The sequence below is a fragment of the Cucurbita pepo genome, chromosome LG17 (assembly GCF_002806865.2).
Source record: "Cucurbita pepo subsp. pepo cultivar mu-cu-16 chromosome LG17, ASM280686v2, whole genome shotgun sequence".
Lineage (NCBI taxonomy): Eukaryota > Viridiplantae > Streptophyta > Magnoliopsida > Cucurbitales > Cucurbitaceae > Cucurbita > Cucurbita pepo.
Window position 1 is genome coordinate 5,913,958 of NC_036654.1, and position 25,456 is coordinate 5,939,413.

General features: G+C 37.8%; 4 protein-coding genes and 1 long non-coding RNA gene across 6 annotated transcripts; 2 read left to right on the plus strand and 3 right to left on the minus strand.

Moving 5' to 3' along the window:
• Nucleotides 1-140: 140 nt before the first annotated feature.
• LOC111779118 (probable glutamyl endopeptidase, chloroplastic) lies at nucleotides 141-5,782 on the plus strand. Its single transcript, XM_023659193.1, has 11 exons — nucleotides 141-507; nucleotides 1,036-2,014; nucleotides 2,218-2,346; nucleotides 2,704-3,003; nucleotides 3,090-3,548; nucleotides 3,632-3,697; nucleotides 3,797-3,857; nucleotides 3,936-4,085; nucleotides 4,247-4,384; nucleotides 4,552-4,862; nucleotides 5,342-5,782. Coding segments are annotated over exons 1-11 (2,901 nt in total). The 5' UTR covers nucleotides 141-200; the 3' UTR covers nucleotides 5,343-5,782.
• Nucleotides 5,783-6,429: 647 nt separating this feature from the next.
• On the minus strand, nucleotides 6,430-8,322 carry LOC111779127 (probable cytochrome c oxidase subunit 5C-3). Its single transcript, XM_023659202.1, has 2 exons — nucleotides 8,233-8,322; nucleotides 6,430-6,939 (listed from the first exon to the last, which is right to left on the minus strand). Exon 2 carries the CDS (start codon nucleotides 6,905-6,907, stop codon nucleotides 6,713-6,715), a length of 195 nt encoding a protein of 64 aa, XP_023514970.1. The 5' UTR covers nucleotides 6,908-6,939; nucleotides 8,233-8,322; the 3' UTR covers nucleotides 6,430-6,712.
• A 411-nt stretch (nucleotides 8,323-8,733) lies between these two features.
• LOC111779123 lies at nucleotides 8,734-11,201 on the minus strand. 2 transcript variants are annotated; one of them, XR_002812647.1, is made up of 2 exons: nucleotides 10,219-11,201; nucleotides 8,734-9,567 (listed from the first exon to the last, which is right to left on the minus strand). XR_002812647.1 is itself a non-coding variant. In XM_023659197.1 (1 exon), exon 1 carries the CDS (start codon nucleotides 11,084-11,086, stop codon nucleotides 10,277-10,279), a length of 810 nt encoding a protein of 269 aa, XP_023514965.1. In that variant the 5' UTR covers nucleotides 11,087-11,201; the 3' UTR covers nucleotides 10,005-10,276. The 2 variants fall into 2 exon arrangements, 1 of the variants encoding a protein (XP_023514965.1); XM_023659197.1 differs by lacking the exon at nucleotides 8,734-9,567 and having other exon boundaries at nucleotides 10,005-11,201.
• A 3,077-nt stretch (nucleotides 11,202-14,278) lies between these two features.
• Nucleotides 14,279-14,851, minus strand: LOC111779128. Its single transcript, XR_002812650.1, has 2 exons — nucleotides 14,641-14,851; nucleotides 14,279-14,327 (listed from the first exon to the last, which is right to left on the minus strand). It is a non-coding gene; the product is annotated as an uncharacterized LOC111779128 (long non-coding RNA).
• Nucleotides 14,852-15,944: 1,093 nt separating this feature from the next.
• Nucleotides 15,945-25,217, plus strand: LOC111779129 (DNA mismatch repair protein MSH6). Its single transcript, XM_023659203.1, has 21 exons — nucleotides 15,945-17,009; nucleotides 17,515-17,608; nucleotides 17,798-17,900; nucleotides 18,001-18,054; nucleotides 18,149-18,223; nucleotides 18,444-18,512; nucleotides 18,635-18,718; nucleotides 18,890-19,084; nucleotides 19,470-20,020; nucleotides 20,114-20,243; nucleotides 20,394-20,485; nucleotides 20,572-20,750; nucleotides 20,831-21,033; nucleotides 21,136-21,237; nucleotides 21,870-22,032; nucleotides 22,354-22,640; nucleotides 22,717-22,854; nucleotides 23,026-23,105; nucleotides 23,222-23,321; nucleotides 23,897-24,026; nucleotides 24,482-25,217. Exons 1-21 carry the CDS (start codon nucleotides 16,166-16,168, stop codon nucleotides 24,730-24,732), a joined length of 3,924 nt encoding a protein of 1,307 aa, XP_023514971.1. The 5' UTR covers nucleotides 15,945-16,165; the 3' UTR covers nucleotides 24,733-25,217.
• Nucleotides 25,218-25,456: the final 239 nt, after the last annotated feature.

Genomic DNA, 25,456 nt, shown 5'->3' on the forward strand with positions numbered 1-25,456 from the left:
AAAAAAAAAAAAAAAAAAAAAAATTAGAACGTTTAAATTTAATGAATTTAAATAAAAATTAAATAGTAGATGAAGAGAGGAAAAATAAAAATAAAAAATAAAAATAAAATTTAATAATATGTGGGGAAATTTAAATTTAATGCATACGGTGGAGATACTTTCGCCCAATTGCAACTGGTCCGCCAATCTGCCGGGAATCGATGAAGACGATGATGCGCTTTCACAAACTTTCTCGCCCCCTCTCTCTCCTCCCTCTCTCTCTCCCTCCTTTCTCCTCCATTTCTCTCCCTTCTTCTCTTTCTCTCACAACCCGCCGCAGATTGCACTCTGCAACACTCTCATCTCCCTCCCTCATGGCCTCGTCTAGGCTCCGGAACCTTGTTCCTCTCAACGCGATCGTCTCCGAGGACAGTGGCGGCGGCGGTGGTGGTGGTGGCGGTGGCGGTGGCGGAGGCTCCAATGGTTCTGTTTCTTCCTCTTCGGCTTCAGTCTCTAATGAAGATGATGGTACTGAAAAGAATTTCGTCATTGAGTTGTTTATTCTATTGTGGCTGTCTAGTGCCGATTGTTTAGTTAATTTAGCGCTATGATACTGTTTGATTGAATTGGTCAAGGTATTGACGGGATTGATTTTATTGTTCTTAGGTTATGGACTTTAGAGTCACCTGGACTTGGTCGGGCGTATTCTTTATAATCATATTGAATTTTATTGCTCGTAATTCGTACTCGCACCTACCTGATGCGTTGAATTTTTCTTTTTGTGCTTTTTCTTGTGGAGGCAATTTATTCTTTCTCAGTTTTTGTCGTAATGAAATATATAATTCGATTACATGTGCTATTTGTATGAAAAAGTGCTTAGTTGAAACTCAGTATGTTTGGTGGTGCTCTTCTTTCTTTAGGGATTTTTTAGCTTTTTATCTAAGTTTGTTCGTGGCTTGCTTACTGAAATCCAAACCTTCACCACATTGCTCGAAGTTTTATTTGAGGATTGTAATGGTGTTTCTGACTCATGATATGTTTATTCCGAGAATTCAGTTCTGGGGGTTGGGTATCGTCTCCCTCCCACTGAAATCAGGGACATTGTTGATGCTCCACCGCTTCCCATATTGTCATTCTCGCCACTTCGGGATAAAATATTGTTCCTCAAGCGAAGGTCTTTACCTCCAATATCAGAGCTTGCAAAACCAGAAGAAAAGCTGGCTGGTATTCGTATTGATGGACAGTGCAATTGCAGAAGTCGAATGTCATTTTACACAGGAATAGGGATTCATCAGTTGATGCCTGATGATTCCTTGGGTCCAGAGAAGCTGGTGCATGGCTTGCCAGATGGTGCTAAGATTAATTTCATTTCCTGGTCACCTGATGGCCGTCATTTATCCTTCAGTGTGCGAGTTGATGAGGAAAATGGCAGTAGCGGGAAGCTCAGAGTTTGGGTTGCTGATGTTGAAACTGGGAAAGCTAGACCATTGTTTCAGAATACAGACATATGTGTAAATGCAGTTTTTGAGAATTTTGTTTGGGTAAATGATTCTACTTTGTTAGTTTCTACCATTCCTTCCTCTCGTGGAGATCCACCAAAGAAACCCTTGGTTCCTCATGGTCCAAAAGTTCAATCTAATGAGCAGATGAACATTATTCAAGCCAGAACCTTTCAGGACTTGCTAAAGGACAAATATGATGAAGATTTGTTTGACTACTATGCCACTACCCAACTTGTTTTGGGTTCATTGGATGGCACAGTTAAGGAGTTTGGCACACCAGCTGTATATACATCACTGGACCCTTCCCCTGATCACAAATATATTTTGATCAGTACTATTCACAGGCCGTATTCTTTTATTGTTCCATGTGGAAGATTTCCTAAAAAGGTAGCTGTGTGGACAACTGATGGAAAATTTGTTAGAGAGCTCTGTGATTTGCCTCTTGCTGAGGACATCCCCATTGCATTCAACAGCGCAAGAAAGGGGATGCGTTCCATCAATTGGAGAGCAGATAAGCCATCAACACTTTACTGGTGTGCATCCGAGTGCCTAAACCAATCGTTACTGCTCTTTGCATATTTATGGACATCCCTTATATGTATTTAAATTTTCAAATATTTATGTTATATGTCACCTTGTATGGAAAATAATCGGTTCATGCTTACTAATTACTGTCAGCATTTGCACCTGTATTGCTTGTTTGAGTTTATCTGTTTACTTTGTCTCAATTTTTTAGGGCGGAAACTCAAGATGGTGGAGATGCGAGAATAGAGGTTTCTCCTCGTGATATTGTTTATACGCAATCTGCTGAGCCTCTAGAAGGTGAACGGCCAGAGATATTACACAAACTTGATCTTCGTTATGGGTATGTTTTCCTTGCTTCCTCTGTTTTTTTATCCCGGTCATTATGTTAGATAGCCGCTAAGAAAGTTGAAACTGACCTTTTACTTTGACATTGTCAAACCATACATGGTCTTGCCTATGCTTGTCTATATTAAATCTCTCATCACATAATGTTGCCATTACTTCTAACGCTCGTCATTCCATAACTACTAATCTTTCTTCTAAATTTGTGGAACCTCTGATGTTCCATAAATCTATTTACTTTATTCAGAGGTTGCCTCCTATATCTATCTTGGGATTTTCTTTTTACAAATTTTCTAAATCAAGTTGTTAACCTCGAAACTTTGTTTTAATACGTTTGCCTTGTTTATTGCTGCAGAGGAATATCTTGGTGCGATGACTCGCTGGCTCTTGTTTATGAATCTTGGTACAAGACGCGCAAAATACGAACTTGGGTAATCTCTCCTGGATCTAAAGAGGACAATCCTCGCATTCTCTTTGATAGGTCATCAGAAGATGTGTATTCAGACCCTGGCTCACCGATGCTGCGGAGAACACCTCTTGGGACATATGTAATTGCGAAGTTTAAGAAGGAAAATGATGAAAGCACATATGTTCTACTGAATGGTAGTGGTGCTACCCCGGAAGGGAACATCCCTTTTATTGATTTATTTGACATGTAAGTGTTTTAATTTAATCATATCTTGTTTTGTTCCTCTTGTTGGTGCTATTAATGCAACAATGGTTCTGAAAATATTCCTTCAGAAACACAGGCAGGAAAGAGAGAATATGGAAGAGCGACAAAGAAAAGTATTATGAGAGTGTTGTGGCGTTAATGTCTGATGAGAAAGAAGGAGATCTAAATATTGATCAACTGAAATTTTTAACTTCCAAGGAATCCAAAACTGAAAACACCCAGTACTCCATACTGAGGTGGCCTGATAAGAAAGCAAGTCAAATTACAAATTTTCCTCATCCATATCCCCAGCTGGCATCACTGCAGAAAGAGATGATCAGATACGAGAGAAAAGATGGTGTTCAATTGACAGCCACACTATATCTGCCACCAAAATATGATCCAGCAAACGATGGTCCTCTTCCCTGCTTGATCTGGTCTTACCCTGGTGAGTTCAAAAGCAAAGATGCTGCTGGACAAGTCCGTGGTTCCCCTAATGAGTTTGCTAGTATAGGTTCAACATCTGCTCTTCTTTGGTTGGCTCGCAGGTAGAAGTGCCTCTTCAAGATTATTGCCTTCACATTATTTTTCAATCACAGTCTATTTTGTTCAAGTTCATCAAGTCTTTCAGGTTTGCTATTTTGGCTGGACCAACAATACCTATCATTGGTGAAGGTAACGAGGAGGCAAATGATAGGTAATTGGTACCGCATTTTTGTGCTTAAATATTTCATTGGGTTTTTTTCATTAAATAATTCAATTTTGTTAAAAATCTAAAGCATTCATGTTTTGCTAGATATGTAGAGCAATTGGTTGGTAGTGCAGAGGCTGCTGTTGAGGAGGTCATTAGACGGGGGGTGAGTGTTCTGTTTTCTTTACCGATATTTTTTTGGATTATAAAATAGTTAACCATGTTGATATGCCACCATGACTAGGTTGCTCATCCTAATAAGATTGCCGTTGGTGGACATTCATACGGTGCGTTTATGACTGCAAACCTTCTGGCTCATGCTCCCCATCTTTTTTGCTGTGGAATTGCTCGCTCCGGTGCCTATAACAGAACACTTACCCCTTTTGGCTTTCAGGTAGTTGCATATTTAAAGAGTCAACTTTTTTCTATACATTGCCCATACAAAAGTGAAGTGGCTTAAATTCCTATGCCTAAAAGTGTTCCAACATTTCCACACATTTCTACTCTACCTATCCTTTGTTCTGCTAATCTGACGAGCTATACTTATTGTTATAGAATGAGGATAGAACTCTTTGGGAGGCAACCAACACATATGTAGAGATGAGTCCATTTATATCAGCAAATAAAATCAAGAAGCCAATTTTACTCATTCATGGTGAAGAAGACAACAACCCGGGAACTTTACCTATGCAGGTTTGGTCTGGAATTTTTAACTGTTTGGTTTTGTTTGCTTGCAAGTTCTTGAACGAATAAACAATGAAATAACCTTGGATAGCAAAAAAATAAAAAAAAGTTTTGTTTGCCTACAGTTTTATTCTTAACTCGCTTAGAAACTCATCTCGTGTTTGCATGCTTCGCAGTCCGATCGATTTTTCAATGCCTTGAAAGGCCATGGAGCATTATGTCGCCTTGTGGTTCTTCCCTTTGAGAGCCACGGCTATTCTTCCAGAGAGAGTATCATGCATGTCCTCTGGGAAACTGATAGATGGCTGGAGAAATACTGTATGTCTAACCCTTCTGATTCAAGTCAAGATGTGGGTAAAAGCAAAGAGGAAGGTAGTGGAGCAGCAGATTCTGAAGGGAAAGTTGCCACTGGTTCTGGGGGTGGTGGTGCCGAGCGCTCAAGTCCTGATAATGATGGATTTTACTCTATTCGAAGATCGTTGTTGTGGTAATTTCCTCACTTTTAGTTGCTGAAATACATAAATAAACCATTTTAACATGAAGCTATAAAACAGAAAGGAAACATAGAAAAAGGAAATCCTCTTAACTCTTAACTCATTCCTCTTATGCTTCTGTGAATTCGAATTATGAGGCGAGCGGTTAACCATCAACCTCAATGAAACTATCAACTCGATCAAACAAATTAATTGTTTCTAATGCTTTTGATTTAACATCACTCTAGCTTGTCAAGGCAGGAGTTGGAGGTTGGGTGACGAAGTGGTTTGCTATCATTATGTTTGTTAGACTTAGTGTAAACTATTACTTGCAAAGTTGGTTCTTTCAATCAAGTGTCCTCTCTCTACCATTTTATTGCAAATGGAAAGCTTGTTTATACAGATGATATGCGACACATCGCTCAAGATTCTCTCTGTCCATTTTATGTACTTAATTCAATAACTCTTGGAACATTCTGCTTTTGTTTGGTAGATTTTCTTGCTGAGCTTTTGCGGCCAAGAACGAAGTGGAGAACAAATTTGTAAAATAAGAAGCATGGAGGCGGACCCTCGAAGTACAACAACGTGCACTGGAAGATGCAGATCCATGCTTCTGAAGTGTTATCATTGAAGATTAAAGTAAAGAGTGGCGTTTGGTAAGAAATTTACATCATTTTTCCATATTGCAAAGACGCTTGGTTGGGAAATCATGTTCTGGTTGCTATTTGATTTATGGAGGCTTAAGTTTATATATGTAAACAATTTGAGCAATGGCAACCTGAATCTTCTGAAGCAGTTTTATAAAAGATAAAATTAGTTGCTATTTTCCAAATGTTATTTGAAATAATTTCTCTTGGATTCAAGTTCTTCCTCCGAGAGGTCTTATAAAGGAAGGTATTGAAAAATTGTATAAACGAGAGCCATTTACCAGAAATCAGAGCTATGTTTTGTATGAAGTTCTCTTTTCTTTTCATATGTTTGAACCTAATCATTCACGACAATCTTTAATATATTTATATATATTTATATTTAGTATTTTCTAAGAATTATATATTCTATTTCAGGTTTAAATTATAACATTTTCAAGTTATAAAATTTATTTATACTTTACTTGTTTTCTCTTATACTTGATCTTGAAGTAGAAAACGTTCCATCTGTTCTTTACTTCACCATTCTTTACTTCACCATTCCATCCGTTCCTTACTTCTATTCCTTACTTTACTCGTTTTCTCTTATACTTGGTCTTGAAGTAGAAAACGTTCCATCTGTTCCTTACTTTACTTGTTTTCTCTTATACTTGTGGTCTTGAAGTAGAAAACGTTCTATCTATTCCTTAATAGCTTCTTTCAAAAGGGCTTCCGCTTTAGGGGTGAAAGTCTTGGTGGAAGATATTATTTCTTGAAATTTTTTAGTAATTAACAATAACTACTCGATATCCTTCCTAAGATATCCTTTTTCCTAAACAATTGGCGCGCAAGTCCTTGTGCTTATAAAAAAAAAAAAAAAAAAAAAAAAAAACTTGAGTTAATTTTACCAAGTCAAATAATCCAAAGGTCAAATCATAAAAAAGTGTTGTATGTTGTTCATAAAACTCACAAGTTGTCCTGTTTATTGAGGAAACCAAGCAATAGGGGATGGGGACTGAGGCTTTCATCTCTGGTGAGAAAAAAGTTGAATGTGATGCACAGTAGCATAATAAATCACGAAACAGGGTTTACAAGTCCAGAAAAATCTGTCTCCCTCCATCATGTCTTATTTGCAGAAATTGTTGCAAAACATAAGCATGTTATCTCTAATCCAAGAGCAAATACTAAACATGTTGACCAATGTGTTAAACAAGATCATGATAGATTGAACGATCTATCTATTCTTCATCGACAACGACACCGATCTCACCCTTCTCCAGTAGATCGTAGAAAGCTCTCACTTTCCTCTGCTCATTCCATTGATGCATTTTCCAAAAGCTACCAGCAAACAAAGCAACTCCCATTGCTGTCAATATCTCCTTGACGACACTTGGTCCTTTAAGTGTGACATGAGCCACCTTACCAGCAGCCATTTGTTTTTCTTGTTCAAAAACGGTACGAAAATCTGCCCGAGAGATCGAACACAAACAATTATAAGAACAAGTAGACCTAACCATATAATATTTTCTAATTTCATACACAATATTAGCCCATGGAAGCACAACAACATAGTTCAGAACTATTTGCAAAGGACAAGGGCAAGTTCAATGAAGACTTTCATCCTTCAAGAAGCAATAACAACTCTCCATAATCCAGAAACAAAGGGAAGGAAGAAAGGATCCATTTATGGAGAAAAATGAAAGAAAATACATGTGAGCATACCCAAAACAAATTAGCACAAGACAAAGGGAGTTCATGGCAAAAGTCTCTAAAAAAGGGCTTCAATGATTCAAAATAAGAATTTATAAAATTTTCTAGTGATAAAAACCCAAAGGGGGGCATGGACCTCGCTAAAGACCCTCCTCCGCCCACCCGAGAAATATTCACCCCCCGAAAATCATTCTATTTCTCTCAAGTCAAATGGGGCTACAAAATATCCAAAAAAAAAGGCCGTCATCTGCAAGACACTCCCTTATCTTCGAAATGAGGATGAAACAAAGCTTCGTCCACCATCGAACGATGTAATCTATCACGGGAACTCATTTGATTTCGATCCTATGGGAAACGAAGAAAGAGCGACAACTGATGATGGCCCGGTCATCTTATTCAACAGAATTCTGTATCTATCTTTATTGATATGATTAAGATCCTGGTAAACTACTAATCTAGCCTCTTACAGTTATGGATTGAATTTCTCATCCTCCCCTTTCTCTGTTGTATGTCATCTATTCCAACAACACATGCATTTCTACATGTTAAAGAAACACATACATAACGATGAACCCTAGAGCAGGCTTCAGCACACAGAAAATGCATAAATTAGTTACTAGTGAATAACGATTCTCCATTCCAAACTCCAAATCATCCAGAAAAAATAAGGAGCTCTATTACGAGGGCAAAACCCAAGAAATCCATTCAAACAACCCAATAAGCCTTCGCAATTTCTCAAATCTAAATACGAATATCAAATTAGGTTTTGCCGGAAAAGAAACAAATAATATAAAACCAGTCCTCGCACCGATACCACATCAATTCCAGATCCAAAAAAATCCAAACCAGAATGAATAGAAATCACCATGTCAACAAACAAAAAGCAACGCATTGATTCAACATACGTATAATCAGATGAAATTAAACCAAAGAATCGTAAAGCAAAGATTGTATAATTAAAAAAAAAAAAAAAAAAAGGTGAAGAAACGATCGAAAAATCAAAGAGAAGAGTGAATCGAGAACAGAAGCTAGGGTTTGTTTCGTTTACCAGAGGAGATCGAAGCGATTGGATGGCGCCGGATAATGGAAACTGTGTTACGGTCTTCGGGTTGCTGCCTTGGCTCGAGTCTTTATTTGGGCTTTGCCTATCGGGGAGAGTGGGGTCCACTTGAACACGTCAACGCACCGTTTTGTTTGGGGTAAACGTGTTAAATTAGTTTTCTTTAGGGGTTAAACTATAAATTTTGTTTTTATCGAGGGGTTAAATTATAAAATTTGTTTTTTTTCTTCGAGATGGTAAATTACATGTTCAGTCGGTTAAACATTGCGGTAAAATATTTAATAAGGCTGTTAACTTTCAAATTGGACACGAAATTAATTTTTATAAAAAATTATATACATATTTGAAATTGTATCTAACGTATTTATCTCCTTTAAACTAAGTTTTAAATTTTAAAGACATATCAAATACATAATTTAAAAATCGTTCTAACTCCATTTCTTTCATTATAAACCTCGCAAAAAACGCCCTCCACACCTCAATCTTCATACTCCCTCGTTGCTCGTTTTCAATCCCTGCCCCACATGAGACTTGGATCTTTCATTGCTGTCTTATGAAGTAGTGGCGGCTTCACTGTGTTAGATGAAGTCCGACTTTTCACAATGGTATAATATTATCAACTTTAAACATGGATTTGCTTTGAGCTTCCCAAAATGATTCATACTAATAGATAGAGTATTCTTTAATTATACACTCATTAAACTTCCCTAAATTTGCCTAGGTGGGACTTTCAGCTAACACCGTACTCCTTTGGTCAAGATTTGTCACCTTCATCCTCTTGACTTCGGTGTCGTAGTTGTTTAGCAGTTGCAAATGGATTCAAAGTTACTGGAGTCGAATTTGATAGATTATGTAGCTAGATTTGTTATAGCCTAAGCTCACCGTGAGTAGATATTGTCCTTTTTGTACTTTCTTAAAATCACCTGCTAGGTATAAAAAACACAATCCACCTCTTAGTGAGCAAAGCATCCTCGCTCGCACACTGTCTCGAAACTGGTTCTGATACCATTTGTAACAGTCAAAGCCCACCGATAGTCAATATTGTCCTCTTTCTCTTTTGGCTTCTCCTTGATGTTTTTAAAATGTTATGCTCGGAGAGATTTCCACCCTTATGATCGTCATTACCAAACAGCAATCATCAAGAATTAAACAATCTAAGTAGCATTGTTGATAGTTTGCTTGATCTCCAATCTTGGAAATGTTCTGTTCATAGAGGTTGAAATCTCCAAACACCTCCATTCTAAAGAGACAATCGTCTTCTTTGCATCTGAGCTCAGTCTCCTGCTTCTCCTGGCTGCCATTAGAGGGGTAGAAACCTCCTGCCTGCAAGACATTGAAATCAAATGGTGAGAAGAAAAGAAAAAAAAAAACCCATCGGCCATTTAAGAGCAGAAGGAAACTGAAGAATAAACCTATGCTCAATGTCACTGCAGAGGTTTCTCTAAACAAAACAATAAACATTCAGCTTTAGATCAAGCAGATTGAGTACACCTATGATCAGTGACAGCAGAGATTTCTCTAAACAAAACAACCAAAAATCTGCTCTAAATCTGTTTCTATCCCTACGGATTATTCTACTATAATCAATAGTCCCAAACAAGTCTTAAAAGAAAAGATCAAGAACCAGAGTTCATAAATAACTAAACAAGTTGGTGAGTCAATGATCTCAACTCTACAGGCTTTCTTCTTGTCATTTTCTAACCAGACAACCAAAAAAATGTTGAAATTGAAGACATAAGAACAAACAAGGAACAGAGATGACTTATTGTTGGCTCTTTTCTTTATCGGAATGATTACAAATTGTAGAAATATAATAATATTACAATCTCTCTGCACTGGAAACCTCCACAACCATCTTCGATGGTTGCACAGAGATTACATGCGAAAGGGAATAAGTCAGAGCAATGATCAATGGAATAGTTGAAAATTGCGGTAACATTTATCTTTCTAGAATTCAAATGGAGAAAGATTTACCCATAAAAATGAAATAACTCAAATAGGAGAAATCAATAATTGCAGAAGAGGCTTAATCTCAGACGACTTCAATCCGTTTGGATTGGGAGAATTGGGAAGAACTTTCCTCCTTCCTTTCGCGAAGGATAAATTTCAGAAACCAAACGAAGATTCTCGACGTTTTAACGAATCCGATTGCGATAATGAGGTCATAGAGAGCCCAACCGGCGAAATCCACCATAGTTAGGTCGATAAGAAGCTCCATCTTGCTTTCCGCAGTAATCGCCGGAGATTCAGCTTCATCTCTCAACCTCCACCACCATAATCCCCCAAAGCTCACCGCCATGGCGATTCTTTCACTCCAACTCTCCTCCACAGGCGTTCCGAAAACGGTATCGTCCACCACCGGCTTCACCGCCGCCTTCGACCAATGAATCATCGCCGTATGCAACCCTAAGAAAAACATCAACCGGCACCACAAATTTCTCCGCAATCCTATGCTCGAAGCGTCGATACCAATCGCCAATCCCTCGTCCACTCCCAACGCCATACCGACCTGCAACGCACATAGACCGATCCAAGCCGCGCTCAGGCCAGACGGTCTCGCCGGAAGAATCGATTTACCAAGCAAGTTATCCAGAAAAGCGGCTATGGCGATGAGAGAAATAAGAACCAAAAGAAGAACTCGGTCAGCATATGCGAGGAAGGAAAAAGAAAGAGGCGTTGACGGAGAAAGAAAAGCCTGTAGATACTGAGAACGAGCGAGCCTGCAAAAGAGAAGAAATGAAAGTGGAAGCGAGAGGCTGAGGAGAGTGACAGTGAGAAGATGCAAGAGTTTCTTGAAGATAAGAGAGACGTTTCGCGGCCATTCTCGGGACGCCATAGCCATAGCTCGGAAGTTGCAGAATGAAGTGAAGAATCTGAGAATGTAAATAAGGAGAAGGAAGAAGGTAAACGTTGAGTGGCGGCCACGTCCAGAATTTCGAATGGGTTGGCAATTGGCAATGGCGTATAATATAATATAACTTGTATTTATATTAATATTTTATTCTTTGATTAATTATTAACTTTAATTCTCATTTTTAATATTACTAATTATATATTCCAATGCCTTCTCTTATGGTTTTGACAAATTATTGAGATTATTTCCTAATAATTAATTAATACAAAATAGAGTATAGTCTATCTCTCATAAGTCGATGTGTAATAAATTATCCACGGTTTGGTTGTTCGTGCCCAAACTGATCAATTAATTCGAGTGTAGATTGAAGGAGTAGTTTAGTGCAATGTGTCACAGCTACACTCTTGTGGCAGTGGGACAACGATTGTGCGACAGTTGTTATAACCTAGTGAACAACTTAACCGTATAGAAATGGTTTTGGTGAACAGTCATGCACCCTGTATTGACACGATAAACATCTTGTTGGATGATGGAAGTCCCACGTCCTCTAATTTAGGGAATGATCATGGGTTTATAAACAAATAATATTCTCTCCATTGGTGCGAGGCCTCTTGGGGAAGCCCAGAGCAAAGTCACGAGAGATTGCTCAAAGTGGACAATATCATACCATTATGGAGAGTCCTGTTGGCCTAATATGGTATGAGAGTTATACCCTAATTTAGGTAATGATCATGTTTTTATAAACAAAAGCCTTTTTGGGAAGCCCAAAGCAAAGTCAAATAGCTTACACTCAAAGTGAACAATATCATATCATTGTGGAGAGTCGTGTTCGTCTAACCCATCTAACTATACGTGAAATTAAAAGGGTTTTTGGAACAGACATGTGTTAATAGACAACATGTCGTAAACGAGCATGACCGGACATCTAACATGCTACCACAGGAAACACGTTTTTTTGGAACAAACATGTGTTAATAGACAACATGTCGTAAACGAGCGTGACTGGACATCTAACACGCTATCATAGGCAACACACTTTGGATAGACACGACCATAACACACCGTGATTAAGAGCGTCTATATACCGACTAAAGATTAGTCTTTTTCAAGTTAAATGTTTAAGGTATATTTTCACCTATATCGAACAAAAAAAACACAATTAATTAATCTCGAACGTGTAAATTTATTATATTTTGACTTTTTTTAATCAAATTCTGATTTTTCTTAAAAAAAACACTCAATCAAATTCGGTTTATTTTTTAAAAAAATTATTTTTATTTATAACAAATTATTGTATTGTTATTTAATACACGTTTTGAAATGTTACGTAACAACAACATTTAGATATTAAAAAAATGACAAAATTGGTGTAAATAAATTAAATAAAATTGACTTAGATGTCATATAAGATATTAGAGATGATCATATTCCATGATAAAATATAGATAATTAATTTAAAATTGCATGCATGAGAGTTTTGGTAGCGTATAAATGATATTAAAATAAGGTCAAAGGCTGTCCCCATTATCTAATTAATCCAAACTCGTCATGTCTTAGCATATACTTCAATTTGTCATAATTAAATTATTTTTAAATTTCTTACAACAATTATTCTTCCCATTTCTTTATGGAATAATTAATAAGTGGTTACTTTTAATATTATTATTATTATTATTATTAATTATTAATTTTATTTATTTTGTTAAGATAATGTGGTTAGCAGTCCTTAGTTTGAGTGCAAATATTAATTAATGTTTTAATTATCATAGCCGTCCTTCTGAAGCAATCAAATATATATATATATAAGTTTATAAAGGTTATAAGCTTGATTTATTATTTTTGTTTGGTTAAGAAAGATTAAATTAAAATAATATACCTTATTTGATAATCATTTTATTTTTTGTTTTATGAGATTAAAAAATTAATAATAATAATAGAATTTAACTAAAAAGAAAAAAGAAAGTTGAATAATGAAAAGGACTGGCTAGATTCTTGCTACCAACAGACAGCAATGGATAAAGTAGAACTAAAACAAGCAAGCTAATTTACTTGGCTGGAAAGTCAGGCCATTTAATCTATCTCTCAGGTGCGGTAGATGAACACGACCTTCTACAATGGTATGATATTATCCACTTTGAGTATAAAGTCTCATGGCTTTGCTTTGAACTTCCCCAAAAAGCCTCGTACCAACGAAGAGTTTGAGCATAAGCTCTCATGGCTTGATTTGGGCTTCTCCAAAAGGCTTCATACTAGTAGAGAGAGTATTTTTTTATTATAAACCCATGATCATTCCCTAAATTAGCCGATGTGGGACTTTCATCATCTAACATCCCTTACCCCAAGTTGTCGAAGGATTGGCAGTCGGCTACTTGCAATCAAGTCAACGAGCATTGATTTCTTTCGCTGCAATGTCGTTCAATCCTTCGATGTATATCGTTATTTCAAGAAGGGAACTGTTTGTTTCCATCAAAGAAGAACAGAGAGACCCAGCTGCGATAAAACGACCAACGCTCGACCCAATTGATCTGTTCATCCCTGTTTGTTTGCAGGAAGTTCAAATCTCAGCACCAATTTGACTAACTTTCAACATCAGGTTGCTGGGCCATTTCCCATCAGACCTTGTCCCTACACCTTAAGAAGCCTACAAGCGTAGAATATTGCAAGCAATACAACCAAGATTAAACCCTTTTCAGATCCAACAGTTTCCAGTCTCAATCAGAATCCTTATCCACAATGTTTCCAATCACAATTCAACATTTAAACAACCCTTAAACACAACTGAAATCGGGTATACGTACGCGTAATGCTGTCATTCAGCCTTCAAAAAGTGTTTGCTCAACCCTTCCAATGGCTACCTCGACCACATTTGTAACCGCCCAAACTCACCGCTAGCATACATTATCCTCTTTGAGCTTTCTTGTTAGAGAGAGGTTTTCACACCCTTATAAGGAATGTTTCATTCTACTCTCCGACCAATGTGAATTCTCACAACATTATACAAAACTTCAACTCAAAAACTCGCATTGAAACATTATTGCAGAGGTTTGGACACAGCCAATCTTTCTCCCAGTATGGTATAGTAGTAATCAAACATTCAAGTCCTCAAAAATGGTGGAAGCTTTTGAGGTAGGGATGCAAACATAGTTCCATGTCTAGCATATTGATTGGTACAACACTATGTTCAAGCACTTTCGATGGTGCTTAGAAGCTAAAGAGTAACAATATCATCCTGTAGGTTTCCCAATATGCATCAGCCATTAAAAAACGCATCAAATCCTAATTATGAAACAAGATCACATAACTAATCACCAATTATATCTCGAAATCTAGATCTAAATCACAACTACTGAGATCAGAAAACCCTAACTTCATTCTACCAAATCAATACTCGAAGATAGCGAAATTCCAGATTCAAATCTCTCGAGGCAAATTGATCAACATTTGTTCTTGAACATCAAATGATGAAGAGGAGTATGGCAAAGGAAGTGAAATTTGACGATGAGAACAATGAAAACTACTATTAAGAGTAGGCAGAAGCATACGAGACAAGGGCAGAGAGCTACGACTAGGAACGCGCATTTGTCCTCCTCAACTTCGTTCGTCGCATCCCATCGGTTTTCGTCTCCGATGGATAGAGATAGAAAAGATTTCGGCGGTGGAGCAGCCGCCATGGAAGATTCTTGTTGAGCAGCTCCCTCTGGTTTTCTGTGGGCTGGAAAGCTATATCAAAAAGTTCCCAAAATTTTAGTGCAAATGAGATAGATGGTGCGATGTTCCACGTTGGTTCCTTCCGAGGAGAACAAACTACCATTTACAATAGTGTGGAAACCTTCTCTAGACGGTTTTAAAGCCTTGAGGGTAAGCCCGAAAAGGAAAGCCCAAAGAGGATAATATCTGTTCGCGGTGGATCTGGGTCGTCACAAATAGTATCAGAGCCTGACATGGACGATGTGCCAGCCTTCTCGCTCTTCTCCAAAGGGGATAGACACTAGGTGGTGTGCCAGTAGGGACGCTGGGCCTCAAAGGAGGCGGATTTGGTGGTGGTCCCACATCGATTAGAGGAAGGAAAGAGTGCCCACATCAATTGGAGGAAGGAAAGAGTGGCAACGATGACGCTGGGCCAACATTGGTTGGGAGGAGAACAAACCACCATTTACAAGGGCGGCGTGAAAACCTTTCTCTAGCAGACGCATTTTAAAGCCTTGAGGGCAAGCCCGAACATGAAAGTAAAAAAATGACAATATCTGCTAGTGGTGAATCTGGATCGTCACACATGCGGTAATTGAAAAGGGAGGATTTGAATAACTAACAACATGCATAACTAGCTAAAGCCAACAATATCTTGTAGTGATGGACTTAACTCTCTATGTTTTGTCATGAACTAGCCATACAAATGAAGCTGCATCTTGTTGTTGTTGGTATATGCTGGGCCAAACAACCGAGCTCTTAACCTTTTGTTTAAAGGTTAATAATTATTGCTATTTTTAAGTTTTAAATCGAGGCAGGCTTGTTGTGGAACTAGTAGGTTGGATGACATAGAGCGGGTTATCAAATGAAAACTGAGAAAGTTCAACATTCATAACACGTGAAATAAATTTTCTGTCCGTTATAATCTAAATTTAACTCATATTATAAATCCGTACGCACATTTTATGAAATATAAATACACCGAGTTAAAAAACGCCAAGAATAAATTTTATTTTATTTCGAAATTAGCTGAATTATTTGGGTAATTAGTTACCTAATATAATAAAAATTAATAATTAAATTGTTTGCTAATTAGTAAAATGTTTTTTTTTTGCAGCAAAAAAGAAATATATTTAATTAAACAATCAGGATTGAAGGAAATTCCGTACATGTAATATCGGGTTCCGACATTTCCCGCCAAACAACGCCGCCGCCCTCGTTTATCGGACATTTTTCCCGGCAATTTTCTCGGCCATTTTCCCGCCATTCACTTTCTCTCTCACTCTATACCTCGAAGTTCTTTCATCTTCTTCAATCTCGTACGCCGTTTTATCTCTCTCTCTCTACCGTTCGTCGCCACGACACTCATCAAAGAAGCAAATGTCCTCATCTCGTCGAACCAGCAATGGCCGATCGCCATTGGTAAACCAACAACGTCAAATCACTTCCTTCTTTACCAAAAAATCCACCGGAGACAACTCTACCGATAAAACTAACCGTGATTCACATTTCAATTCGAGTCCGACTTCAAACCCTAGCCCTAGCATTAATTCTCCTTCTTCTGTACAGTCTAAGCGCAAGAAGACCCCGTTGGTGATCGGCGGCGGGGGCGGCGCTGCATCTTCTTCTCCCGGTCCTTCTCCTATAGCTCATGTGAAGGAGAAGTCGTACGGGGATGGGGTTGTTGGGAAGAGAATAAAGGTTTATTGGCCGTTGGATAAGAGCTGGTACGAGGGTCGTGTGAAAATGTTCGATGAGAAGGATGGGAAGCATCTGGTGCAGTATGACGATGCGGAGGAGGAGTCACTGGTGTTGGGGAATGAGAAGATCGAGTGGGTTGAGGAAAGTGAGAAGAAGTTAAAACGATTGCGACGGGGTTCTTCATCGCCGATGAATGCGGCGGTGGTAGAAGATATCGAAGAGGATTTGAACGATGGGGACGCCAGCGATGATTCAAGAGATGAAGATTGGGGGAAGGGAAAGAATGTGGAGAATGAGGTGAGTGATGAGGAGGATTTGGAGTTGGTGGAGGAAGATGAAGAAGATGAGAATGAGGACGATGGAGTGGGCAAGTCAAGAAGAAAGCAAGGTGGGAATTTGGAATCCAAGAAGCGTAAGATAAGCAATGGCGAGAAAGTGGTAGGAGCTCCAAAGAAAAGCAAGAGTAGCGGTGGAAACTTGCCTTCTGGGCTTTCTTCAGTGGAGCCTAAGATCAAATCCGATAGTGAGTGATGGGTCTAAAAGCTTTCTTTTTGGCATTCAGTCATTTTTATAGTCTAGATATGTAGGCCAACATGTTGATGAACATCAGTTCTATGAATGAACATTAATGCTTAAAGTCATATCTCGTTGCTGGATTATGCAATGCTGTAAACCATAATTGGAAGGAAGCACTTTACACTAATAAATATGTCTCTTTATCTGCATATTTTGTTTCCTGAATTGACTTTGTGATTGGGTTTCGTTTGGTAGCAGTTAGTTAACAAATTCTTGTTATTGTTCTTACTGTAAGACTGTAGTATCAAGAAGAGAATGTGGGTTGGTTCAGAAGAAGACACTTAGATTGTAGTTGCCTGTTCTTAGTCTGTTGAAATTATGAACCTTCTTAAACTTTGATTCTCTTCTGAGTATTGAATCTTGAAAGCGTCTATCTTCCCTGTGTTTTTTGTGTAGTTAAAGTTGTCTCTATTGTTGCTTAATGTAGACTTTCTTTTCCCTTATCTCCCCAGGGGTGAATATCTTGAATGGAATGAATGAAATTGCGAACGATGCCTTAGAAAGGTTCAACACGCGAGAAGCTGAAAAGTTCCGATTTCTAAAGGAGTAAGCTGTCTATATGTTTTGTTTTTTTTTAATTCTACATCATTTTCCCCACTCTATTTTGAGTCTCTTTTATGTGATTAAAAAAATATGAAGAAAGTAAAGATTGAAGCATTCCTTATTCACGGCAGTGATAGACCATTTTGGTGTGTGATACTCATTATTTCATGAATTACCTGGGTATTCAATCAGAGACAGGAAGGATGCAAACAAAAGACATCCAGGAGATCCTGATTATGATCCAAGAACTTTGTATTTGCCTCCTCATTTCTTGAAGAATTTATCAGATGGTCAGGTACTCAAGTGTTGAACATTTTTCATAAGGTTTCTATTTTTTTTTCTCGATACGGATGAAGTTGTATGAGTTAATTTCCTTCTTGATCTTCCGTCTACAGAGACAATGGTGGGAGTTTAAGTCAAAGCACATGGATAAAGTTCTGTTTTTCAAGGTCTGCCTCTATGTTCACTGGTTAATTAGTGGTTCAGCTAATTGTTGGCTAGTAATACTCAGCTAGTAATACTGTTACATTTTATCTGAAGCAGATGGGGAAATTTTATGAACTTTTTGAAATGGATGCACACGTAGGAGCTAAGGAGCTTGATTTGCAATATATGAAGGTAAGTCACTAAAATGTTCACTGAGGAAGCTATGTTTCAGTAAACCAGTCAACGTGAATGTATCAGTGTACGAGCATTATGATAGGTTGCATTTTGTTGCAGCATTTCTCGCACAAACTAACCAACTTCCTTGCCATTGTATGTGCTTGCGTAGTATGGTGTTTGCTTTTGTTTCTCTAGTTATTGATTAACATTTTTTATCTAATTATAAAATTGAAAGGGAGAACAACCTCACTGTGGCTTCCCTGAGAAGAACTTTTCAATGAATGTGGAGAAGTTGGCAAGGAAGGTTAGCTGTCATCCTTTTTCCTTTTATTTGGGATTTATTTATCCAGCTTATTGGTTTGATAAATCCTTTATGATCAAACATTTCCAAGGTGACATTTAACTATGGCTGCCTTGGCAGAGCAGGGTTATCGAGTTCTTGTTATAGAGCAGACAGAAACTCCTGAACAGTTAGAGAGACGACGAAAGGAGAAAGGTTCTAAGGATAAGGCATGTATAATATTATAAGCTGCCTCCTCTACGCAATTTGAGTAATTACTTTTTATCCGCGAAGATTAAGAATTATGCCTTGTCCCACCCATTAGAAGTTTGATGCAAGGAGCAAATTTTTGTGATGAGATCATAAGGCTGTAACAATATTATTTGTTGTCTTGTCTACAGGTTGTGAAACGGGAAATATGTGCAGTAGTCACAAAAGGAACACTAACTGAGGGTGAGATGCTATCTTTGAATCCTGATGCTTCATATCTCATGGCAGTAACTGAAAAATTCCATGGCTTGGAAAGCCAGCCAGCAGAACGGATTTTAGGGGTTTGTGTGGTTGATGTGGCCACCAGTAGGATTATCCTTGGGCAGGTAAAATGTTGAATAGAACTCAAGTTTACTGTTGTGTGAGTTTTCTCCCCTCGCTTAAACACTGGAAGATAAAATTTATCTCCCTACCTATCCAACATATTTTTAGGCATTTTCCTTGAGGAATAGAAGGGAACCAGGTCTTGAACTCATGGACTATTGTGGTACTTGATTAATTGAACATGTTGTCTATTTTGTATCGGTGATTGAATGTGCATGGTATGGGTTTATACTATTTTATATGAGTACTAATAAATAATCTACCATATATGAACTCACTTTATGTTGTCACATGTTATGAATTACATTTTCATTGGGTGATGAATAAGCAATGTGCAGTACATCAATCAAATGATATTTTTACTAATTTGCTGCTCATCTTCGACAGTTTGGTGATGATGCGGAGTGCAGTGCTCTGTGCTGTCTTTTGTCCGAGCTTAGGCCAGTTGAAATTATTAAACCTTCTAAACTGCTAAGTCCTGAAACGGAGAGGGTGCTACTCACTCATACGAGAAATCCTTTAGTGAATGAGTTAGTTCCATTATTGGAATTCTGGGATGCTGAGAAAAGTGTTCACGAAGTCAAGAGATTGTTTAAGGGCATTGCTAATCGATCATTCCCTGGATCGTCTAATGAAGAAAGTTTACTCAATGATGATGTTCCTGGAGAAAAAGATGGGTTGGGCTACTTGCCAGATGTTTTATCTGAACTAATTAATGCACGTGAAAATGGGTCTTGGGCACTTTCAGCTCTTGGAGGAATCCTTTTCTATTTGAAGCAGGCTTTCCTGGATGAGGCCTTGCTTAGATTTGCGAAGTTTGAATTGCTTCCTTGTTCTGGCTTCAAGGATGTTATTTCAAAACCCTACATGGTTCTTGATGCAGCTGCCTTGGAGAATCTGGAGATCTTTGAGAACAGTAGAAATGGGGGCTCTTCTGGGTAGCCTTTTTATTGTCCACGTTTCCGAGTATTATTTATGATTGCTTTAAGCTTATTCTGGGAAAAGTGTTTCAAATTTCAATTTTGTTTCAGGACGCTCTATTCACAATTGAACCACTGTGTAACTGCATTTGGGAAAAGGTTACTTAAGACATGGCTTGCAAGACCTTTATATCACGTAGAATCAATTAAAGCTAGGCAGGGTGCTGTGGCGAGCCTACGGGTAGGTTTAATAATTACAGCAATTAATGAGGCATTTCTCTTACAGTTTCTTTACTTTTATTTTTCTGAGGCAGTGTAGGAGCATATCTGTTACTATATTTAACTTTGAAGGAAATTTCCTTTTCTAATCTTTTTTATATTTTCTTTCTAGGGAGATAACTTATCTTATTCTCTTGAGTTTCGGAAAGCATTATCCAAACTCACAGATATGGAGCGTTTACTTGCTCGCATTTTTGCTAGTAGGTGAGGACAAAGAACTTTATGTATAATAGTTTAGTGATGCAATGCTTGTTGGAATAATTTGCGTTCAATGATTGACTTCTTAACAGTGAGGCAAATGGGAGGAATGCAACAAATGTGGTTCTATATGAGGATGCGGCAAAAAGACAGCTTCAAGAGTTTATATCTGCTTTGCGTGGTTGTGAGCTCATGCTCCAAGCATGTTCATCGCTTCGTGTCATTTTGGAAAATGTTGAATCAAGACGACTTGATTGCCTATTAACACCTGGTATGATGTTTTGTGATCTATTGTATACTTTATGGTTGCTCCATCAAACTTATTGGAAACTAATTCTTTATTTATTTCAGGTGAAGGTCTTCCTGATCTCCAGTCAGTTCTTAGTCATTTCAAGGATGCTTTTGATTGGGGTGAAGCCAATAGTTCGGGACGTATAATTCCTCGTGAAAGTGTAGACGTGGAGTATGACTCTGCTTGTAAAAAAATCAAGGAGATACAATCTAACTTGACAAAGCATTTAAAGGAACAGAGGAAATTACTTGGGGATACATCAGTGAGAAACCTTCTTGAATCACCTTTATCCTTCTGGTAGCATGCATAATACCTGGAAGTTCACGTTGGTTCTAAAACTTCTAAAAATTATGCTTTTATGTAGATCACTTATGTGACAGTAGGAAAAGAGACTCATTTGTTGGAAGTGCCTGAAAGTTTGCAGGGTAGCATTCCTCAGAATTATGAGTTGCGATCATCTAAAAAGGTTAGTGAAGCTTTATTTAGTTTATTTTTGTGCGCTTGTGTCAAATAGCATGAGAACTGTTGCACAAGTATTCTCCAACAGTCTTAGTAATATTTTAAAATTCTAGTTGGGACAGTGTAAGGTATTCTGTTTTCTGAACCATGTTGGGACAGTGTAAGGTACTCCTTTGATGAAACCTAACATTCTTTTCCTAGCGTAAACATATTTTTAAATCTTACCTATATGTTTAGACATGTTTAGTATTCTTCTTTCCGCAACACAATTATAAATAATTGGATTTGTAAGGATTATCCATAGGCCACTTCTTTGTTCTTGAGTTGGTGAGCGAGAAGCACAAAGGAGCTCTGACCACTTCCAACCTATAGCTGGATTTGCACTGATTATAATTTAATCTGAAAACTTTCTTTCATTGAATGTATTTCTTTTATTTCATTTTTTAAAAAATTATCATGTTCATATGCCAAGTGTGAGGTAAACTCGTTCTTAATCAACTTCTCAACATTTTCTCTCTATAAAAAAGCAGATTTAGTTCTACTAATTGATAACAAGCAAAACATATTTTGACCTTTATTGCCTAAAAAATAAATTCTATAAATCTACATGCGTTTTTCACCTTTTTTTGATGCACCCAGGGCTTCTTCCGGTACTGGACTCCTAATATTAAGAAGTTGTTAGCTGAGCTTTCTCTAGCTGAATCTGAGAAGGAGTCCTCGCTGAAAAGCATTTTGCAGAGGTTAATTGGGAAATTCTGTGAACATCATCTCCAGTGGAGGCAATTAGTCTCTGCAGTTGCTGGTAGGCAATTATTCTCTTATTAATATTATTTTTTGTGGTTACTAGTTATAATTGCATATCGAAGAGAACTATTATGATTATGATGATGTCACTGGTCTCACGTAAAATATTATCCTTATCTATCTTATGGTGGTTGTCAAGTTTATTCATTTATAAAATGCTATATATTATATAGGGACTATTAAATTTATTCATTTATAAAAAGCACTGTTACGTTTTCAAGGTTGAACTTGTTTTGTAATGTTCATCTGGAGTGATCTGAATTTCTTAATCATATCAATCCAAAATGTTTCATGGCTGATGTTGAGCAAACTTCTGCAGAACTTGATGTTCTGATCAGCCTAGCAATTGCAAGTGATTATTATGAGGGTGGCGCATGTCAACCACTTTTCTCAAAGTCACAGTGTCAAAAGGAAGTGCCACGTTTTTCTGCAAAAAACTTGGGGCATCCTATTCTTAGAAGTGATTCGTTGGGTGAGGGTACATTTGTCCCCAATGACATCAATATTGGTGGCTCGAGTGCCAGCTTCATTCTTCTGACTGGCCCAAACATGGGTGGAAAATCGACTCTTCTTCGGCAAGTTTGTTTGTCCGTCGTTCTGGCTCAGGCAATATATTTCCTTATTTTTAAATTTTAATCTTGAAAGTCTCGTTGTCTTCAATTTTAAGAAATTGGTTCTGCAGATAGGTGCAGATGTTCCTGCAGAAAGTTTTGAGTTAGCTCCTGTTGATCGAATATTTGTTCGGATGGGTGCTAAGGATCAGATTATGTCTGGTCAAAGTACATTTTTGACAGAACTATCAGAAACTGCGCTGATGTTGGTAAGACATTGTTACATAACTGATCAATTTAGTTTTCTTACAGTCATCTTGTTAAGGTCTTTTACCTCGTGTAGCCAAAACTGCTGGAACTTTGCATGATCCATTCTTTTCAAGGTATTTCTGCTTTCATTATTGTCTGACTAAAAGCATACGTCAAATTGGTTGGTGCAGTCATCAGCTACCCGTAATTCATTGGTGATATTGGACGAACTCGGACGTGGGACAGCAACTTCAGATGGACAGGCAATTGCGTAAGTGTCATTTAAATAATTTCAGATTCAGTATAATATTTGGTTTTTCCATTCACTTGGACTCGAGACAATGTTATCTTAACTTAATATTCCTCTGTTCTTTCTGCCCTCAACAGTGAATCAGTTCTCGAACATTTTGTTAGCAAGGTGCAATGCAGGGGAGTATTCTCAACTCATTATCACCGATTAGCCTTGGCTTATTGTAAAGATCCTAGGGTATTGTCTTCTACCTCTGCGATTCTGTAGCTTAATTTGTATTGCAGATAAAAGTCGATTTAGCATGCCGGGCTTCTTTCACATTTTCAAGCATTAAAACACGTTTGCATACCGTTGTATACTTAATTACATTGCATTGTACGCGTGAACTTTACTAAGCTTAAGTTAGTTCCATCATAAGTAAAGAGTTTTCCACTAAAATTACTAATTTGATCCCTATGATTTTGAGAAAGTTAACATTTAGTTCCTGTTGTTTTAAATGTTAGAATTGTTAGACGAACACGACTCTCCACAATGGAATGATATTGCCCACTTTGAGCATAAGCTCTCGTGGCTTTGCTTTGGGCTTCTCCAAAAGGCCTCATTCCAATGGAGTTAGTATTCCTCACTTATAAACCCATGATCATTTCCTAAATTAGCTGATGTGGGACTTCCATCGTCCAACAAGACTTAGTCCGTCAGACTACGTGAGACTGGATTCTAATTTTTTCCAAATGGTTGGATCAAATTTGTAATTTAACCATTATTTTGTTAGGATAATTGGTCTGTTAGTTAATTAAAGGCTTTTTCTGTAGGTTTCATTGTACCATATGGCATGCCGAGTTGGAGAGGGGACTGGGGGCGTAGAAGAAGTTACATTTCTCTATCGTTTGACTCCTGGCACGTGTCCGAAAAGTTATGGAGTGAATGTTGCACGGCTAGCTGGTAAGGCTCATTGCCTTTTTATATCCATTAGAAATTAGTTTACCTCACTTGTTTGTGGTACTAGAATGCCTTTTGATTTCAAGTTGGTAGGAGATGTTTGATTCACAGGTTAAATAAGTCCTGTTTGGTTGTTAAGTACACAAAGTAAAAGGTTTGTTTAAGCCTAGGTTTATGCAACCTGATTATATCGAACAGGTAGCTTGGCATGTGCAAACCCACTCAGTTTCTTTTTTTGAATCACGCAAACTTGACCCGTGAACCAAGCATTCTCCGAGTTCTGTAAATACTGAAGTTGGTACGGGCTTTGTGGAGTGGGTGGGGTGATTTGAACCTCTAACCTTTTGGTCGGGATGTGTTTTGCCCGGTTAAACTTGTTGGCTTTTCCACCATGTGGATTATAGTCGTTTTTAAACTGGGAAATGGTTCTGGGATACAAACTAATGATGTTGTTTCAGGACTCCCAAATTGTGTATTAACCGAGGCTGCGGCTAAATCAAGGGAGTTTGAAGCTACTTATGGTATTACCGGAGAAGAATCTGAAGAAAACTTGTGCAATCATTCATGGATAGATGGTACAGTGACTTTGATTCAAAAGTTGATCAGCCTGGAATCAACCCTGAGATGCAACGATGAAACTGAGAAGAATGGTATCAGTTCCTTGAAACAGCTTCAGCAACAAGCAAGAATACTTGTCCAGCAAGGTTGACTCGATCCTCAAGAACGTTCCATTGGTGACCGACGTTTTTGGCTACGCCTGGGGCGCTGCACTTCATTCCATTTTTTGGCATTGCTTTCACCAGCAACATCTGTTTGTATGACTGCGAAGGTTAGCTCGAAAGCAAGTACTTCCATAACGAAGGTGTTTTTCCAAAATCAAACGTTGTTGTTCAGCATCTTGGACTAGCCATCCCGAGCAGTCTCCCCTCACACATTGGGAAGGTTTCTAGCTTCTCCGTCTGAACGAGCTTTTGGACTGGAGTCGAAAGTCTTAGTAAGAAGCTCCCGTTGTGTACATTGTTATCGTTCGTTAGTCATTACAAAGTTTGTAAAGTATTCTTGAAGTAGGCCAGGGGGTTTGGTCGCCATATCCCAGTGGATAAAAAGCTCTTTTGGTTGGCTATCAAAGCTTAGTTGTATTAGGTGAAATGCCATAAACCGACCTTCAATTTAAAACCATGGGCCATTTTCATAGATTTTATGTTTTTTTTTTTTTTAAATATCAAAATTATATTTTTGGAAGTATTNTTAGGATAAGTGTGAAGTTCAATTATTTTTTTTTAGTTAATGTCTAGTTTTTAAGTTTTTCTATTTGATTGTTAATTTTTTATAAAAAATATATGATAATGTAACCGGGAGAGATTTTCACTCTCATAAGCAATGCTTTGTGTCTTGCTCTGATATCATTTGTAACAGTTTAAGCCAATCGATGT

What these genes read in the sequence shown, in the direction of transcription:
- LOC111779118 (XM_023659193.1), top strand. Translation starts at nt 201, where the DNA reads ATGAAGACGATGATGCGCTTTCACAAACTTTCTCGCCCCCTCTCTCTC. An exon ending in CTTCTTTGGTTGGCTCGCAG is followed by an intron (nt 3,549 to 3,631) that starts GTAGAAGTGCCT and finishes CAAGTCTTTCAG; the next exon opens with GTTTGCTATTTTGGCTGGAC. An exon ending in CGGGAACTTTACCTATGCAG is followed by an intron (nt 4,385 to 4,551) that starts GTTTGGTCTGGA and finishes CATGCTTCGCAG; the next exon opens with TCCGATCGATTTTTCAATGC.
- LOC111779127 (XM_023659202.1), bottom strand. Translation starts at nt 6,907, where the DNA reads ATGGCTGCTGGTAAGGTGGCTCATGTCACACTTAAAGGACCAAGTGTC.
- LOC111779123 (XM_023659197.1), bottom strand. Translation starts at nt 11,086, where the DNA reads ATGGCTATGGCGTCCCGAGAATGGCCGCGAAACGTCTCTCTTATCTTC.
- LOC111779129 (XM_023659203.1), top strand. Translation starts at nt 16,166, where the DNA reads ATGTCCTCATCTCGTCGAACCAGCAATGGCCGATCGCCATTGGTAAAC. An exon ending in TGGAGAAGTTGGCAAGGAAG is followed by an intron (nt 18,513 to 18,634) that starts GTTAGCTGTCAT and finishes TTGGCAGAGCAG; the next exon opens with GGTTATCGAGTTCTTGTTAT. An exon ending in GTAGGATTATCCTTGGGCAG is followed by an intron (nt 19,085 to 19,469) that starts GTAAAATGTTGA and finishes CATCTTCGACAG; the next exon opens with TTTGGTGATGATGCGGAGTG.